Source organism: Pinus tabuliformis, chromosome 3_2, assembly GCF_031772625.1.
Source record: "Pinus tabuliformis cultivar Carrire ecotype Pingquan chromosome 3_2, CPIR1, whole genome shotgun sequence".
Classification (NCBI taxonomy): Eukaryota; Viridiplantae; Streptophyta; class Pinopsida; order Pinales; family Pinaceae; genus Pinus; species Pinus tabuliformis.
The window spans coordinates 685324345-685327968 of record NC_142302.1 but is presented as its reverse complement, the minus strand read 5'-3'; the positions used below and the strand labels follow the sequence as shown (position 1 = coordinate 685327968).

Below are 3624 nucleotides of genomic sequence, written 5' to 3'. Positions count from 1 at the left end.
CCCCGTGCGGAAGCGTTCCGGAATCCATAGAGGAATCGCGATTCCGTTTTTAAGGTTGCGCGCTTCCGCATTTTTAAAACGATTCCTGCCAAATGAGGTTGCGCCCCCCCGGAATCGCGCTTCGGCATGCGGTTCGGGCATGAGGTGGCGCCACGCAACCTGCCCGGAAGCGCACGCCACCCGCACGCCACCCGGGCGCAACCCGCACGCAACCCGCGCATATCAATTTTTTTTTTTAATTTCATTTAAAATCTAACTTAACTAAGCATGAGGGGGTGGGTTAGGGGTGGGGTTAGGGTCCACTTTAGGGTGAGTTTAGAAAAGAATAAAGCCCCCATTCTCTTCTCATTTTCTCACTTTGAGTTTATGAGAGTTGGAGAAGAGAAGAGAGGAGAGGAGAAGAGAAGAGAGGAAAGGAGAGGAGAAGAGAGGAGAAGAGAGGAGAGCTTGGAGGAGTGAAGAAGGAGGAGCTAGGAGAAGGAGGAGGAGCTTGGAGCAAGAGCTTGGAGGACTTCATCTACAAGAGCTAAAGAGGTAAGTTCAAACCCCAAACTCCCTTGTTTTTTTGAAAAAAAAATTGTATTTTTCTCCTCCCTCTCCTACTCTTTCCCATTGTTTCTACTTGCTCCTTTATTTACAGGTTGTCCACCACCTATATCCATATTCCAAGATGGTGTTCTTTTGGCTTCTATGTATCATTCCACTCTTGGTTTTAATGATGGCAAGGGTGAGGAATAGAGGGGAAGAGGAAGGGGATGAACTTGGTCCTAATAGTAGTGACCCAATGTATGATGAGGAGGAAGGGTTTGAAGAGGAAGGGGATGAACTTGAAGAGGACACTGAAGCACAAGATGGGAAAGGTACATCAAATCCCTTGTGGAACTATGTGACCAAACTTGAAGGGGGAAAGGGTGGTGGATCTTACAAATGGATGTGCCCTCATGATTGTCATGGAGGAAAACCATATACGGGTTCATATACCCGTCTGAGAAGGCATCTTTGTGGGGTGCTAGAGAGTGATGAAAAAAAGGGTTCTGTGGGGGTAGCCATTTGCCCAAAAATTTCAAGTGAACAAAGACAAAAATACATCAAAATAGAGATGGTTGCACAAAAAAAAAACAAGAAACAAAAAACTCATTCAGAATCAAGTGCAACCTCTAAATTTGGTAGTTGCCCATCTCCTCATGGTACTTCTGCAACCTCTGGAGGTAGAAAAACAATAGGGGATTTCCTTAATGTTGCTGGGAGGGATGATGTGGATGGAAAGGTAGTCCGTTTTCTTTGTGCTTGCGGTGTACCATTCAATGTGCTTCGCTCTCCCTATTGGCATGACATGGTAAAGGCCATCAATGAAGCCCCAAAAGGATACAAGCCCCCAACTATGAGAAAGCTAGAACAGTGTTATTAGAAGAGAAAAAGCTAAGGTTCAAAGAGCTTTGACACGTTTTACACATGAGTGGGTGGATTATGGGGTATCCATTGTATCAGATGGGTGGACAAATATTAGAAACCAACATTTGATAAATGTTCTTGGTGTTTCTTCTAAGGGTGCAGTATTTATTGCATGTCATGACTCCTCCTCCATCAGTGCAACTGCACAAAACATTGCAGATCTCCTATTGAAATCAATCAAAGATGTTGGTCCGAATAATGTGGTTCAAGTGATCACAGATAATGCAGCAAATTGTAAGGCAGCAGGAAAAATTATTGAGCGTACTCATCCACACATCTTTTGGTCTGGGTGCCTGGTTCACACATTGAACCTTTTGATGCATGATATTGTGAAACACAAAGAATGTGGGTGGATTGCTGAGGTTTACAGGAAAGGGAAGCAGCTCATTAAATTCATCACAGGGCATACAAGGGTAAACTACTTCTATGGCACTTCAAGTTGCAATTGCTTAAAATTGCAAAGACAAGATTTGCTAGTTATTACCTCACCTTTAGGCGGCTAGTGAAGGTGAGACAAGCTTTAACTAATCTGGTGTGTGCTGAAACATGGGATGAAATTAACCAGTGTACAGATGGTGCTACTGCTAATGTAGTCAAGGACACTGTTCTTGACACTTACTTTTGGTCACAGGTTAAATATGTTTTGCAATTCACCAAACCAATTTATTACATGATCAAGTTTGCAGATTCAGATCGACCAGTAATTGGGGAGGTGTATGAGCAAATGGATAGCATGTTGGGGCAGATTAAAGACATTGTTGAGCCTAGAGATACCACCTTGTACAATTATATTCATGAAGAGGTGGAAAAGCGATGGGATATGCTAAATGTTCCATTGCATGCATTAGCATATGTTTTGACACCTAGGTACTATCATCCATCATGGCTTTCAAAACCAACACCTGGGGGGGGAAGCAGGAAAAAACCACACCAAGATAAAGAGGTTCACGAAAAATATATGGCTGCATTGAGTAGATTAATCCCTGATAATGAGGAGGCTGCATTGGTACGGAGACAGGTGAGCAACTATACGCTCAACACTGGTCCATTTGGGAGCATGCATTCAATTGAAGATCGAGAGCATTTTTCTGCTCTTGAGTGGTGGAACATGCATGGAGGGCCTACTCCACTTCTACAGAGTTTGGCATTGCGGGTGCTATCACAGGTGGTAAACACTTCTTCTGCAGAGAGGTGTTGGAGCTCTTATTCTTTCATCCACAGTGTTAAAAGGAACAGGTTGAGTTTAGACCGGGCAGAGAGCTTGGTTTATGTTCATTACAACTTGCGATTGTTGTCCCATTACTGTGAAGATGCAAAGTCTAATAAAGACTTGTTGACTTGGGACAAGCATCCAGAGGAGCCCAATTTGGAGGATGGAGTGTTGCAACTAGAGCAATTAGAGGATGCTCTTATCCAGGTATGTCCATTGTGGTATGAATTTTCCAATTTTCCCTTATAAAGCATTTCTCTAATTCATGTTTTTAATTTTTTTGTTAACTAGTGTTTTTTTTTTTTGCATGAATTTTTTGAGCGATTCTAGGATGATGATGACCGTGTTGATATGCCACCACCCCCACCCCCATCTGGTCCTAGGTTCCATGGTTCAACACCAACAGCAGGGGGTTCTTCTTCATCAGTTCCAGTGCCACGACTTACACAGGGACCATTTTCTTCATTGCCACCACGTGGAGGCACGCCATCACGTTCTATTCGTGGTGGAAGGAGGAGAGATTAGTAGATATATTCACAATCTACTTCTTTTTGTCATAGTCTATAGATTACTCATTAGACTTGTAGACTTGTGAATTTGAATTTTGAACCTTTTTGGCTTGGCGGTGACCAAGTGACATATTTTGTAAACATTATTATTTGAATTTTGGACATGACAAATGTTGACAGTTGCTCACTTGCTAGATAAATCATAATATGCTCTATGTTTTATGTTTTATGTTTTATAATATGCTTAAATGTTTTATGTTTTATAATATGCTTAAAAATTTGATGTATGTTTGTAATAGCTAGAATATAGATGATTGTTGTACATACTAGTAACTACAATGGAATCATGGATGCCATATCTATCTTGATTTATGCAAAAATATGCATGTTTTCATGTCTTCTACAATTAATTTGGTATTTGGGATGTTTGTTTTGAGTATAAATGCAAAAAAA

The 3624-nt window shown here is 41.5% G+C and overlaps 1 protein-coding gene across 1 annotated transcript; it reads left to right on the top strand.

Moving 5' to 3' along the window:
* The first annotated feature begins 1893 nt into the window (after nt 1-1893).
* LOC149182499 (uncharacterized) lies at nt 1894-3407 on the top strand. Its single transcript, XM_089418545.1, has 2 exons — nt 1894-2869; nt 2993-3407. Exons 1-2 carry the CDS (start codon nt 2123-2125, stop codon nt 3185-3187), a joined length of 942 nt encoding a protein of 313 aa, XP_089274671.1. The 5' UTR covers nt 1894-2122; the 3' UTR covers nt 3188-3407.
* Nucleotides 3408-3624: the final 217 nt, after the last annotated feature.

Excerpts from the sequence above, each read along its gene's own strand:
- LOC149182499 (XM_089418545.1), top strand. The coding sequence starts at position 2,123 with ATGATCAAGTTTGCAGATTCAGATCGACCAGTAATTGGGGAGGTGTAT. Across the intron at positions 2,870-2,992 it reads TAGAGGATGCTCTTATCCAG|GATGATGATGACCGTGTTGA; the intron begins GTATGTCCATTG and ends GAGCGATTCTAG.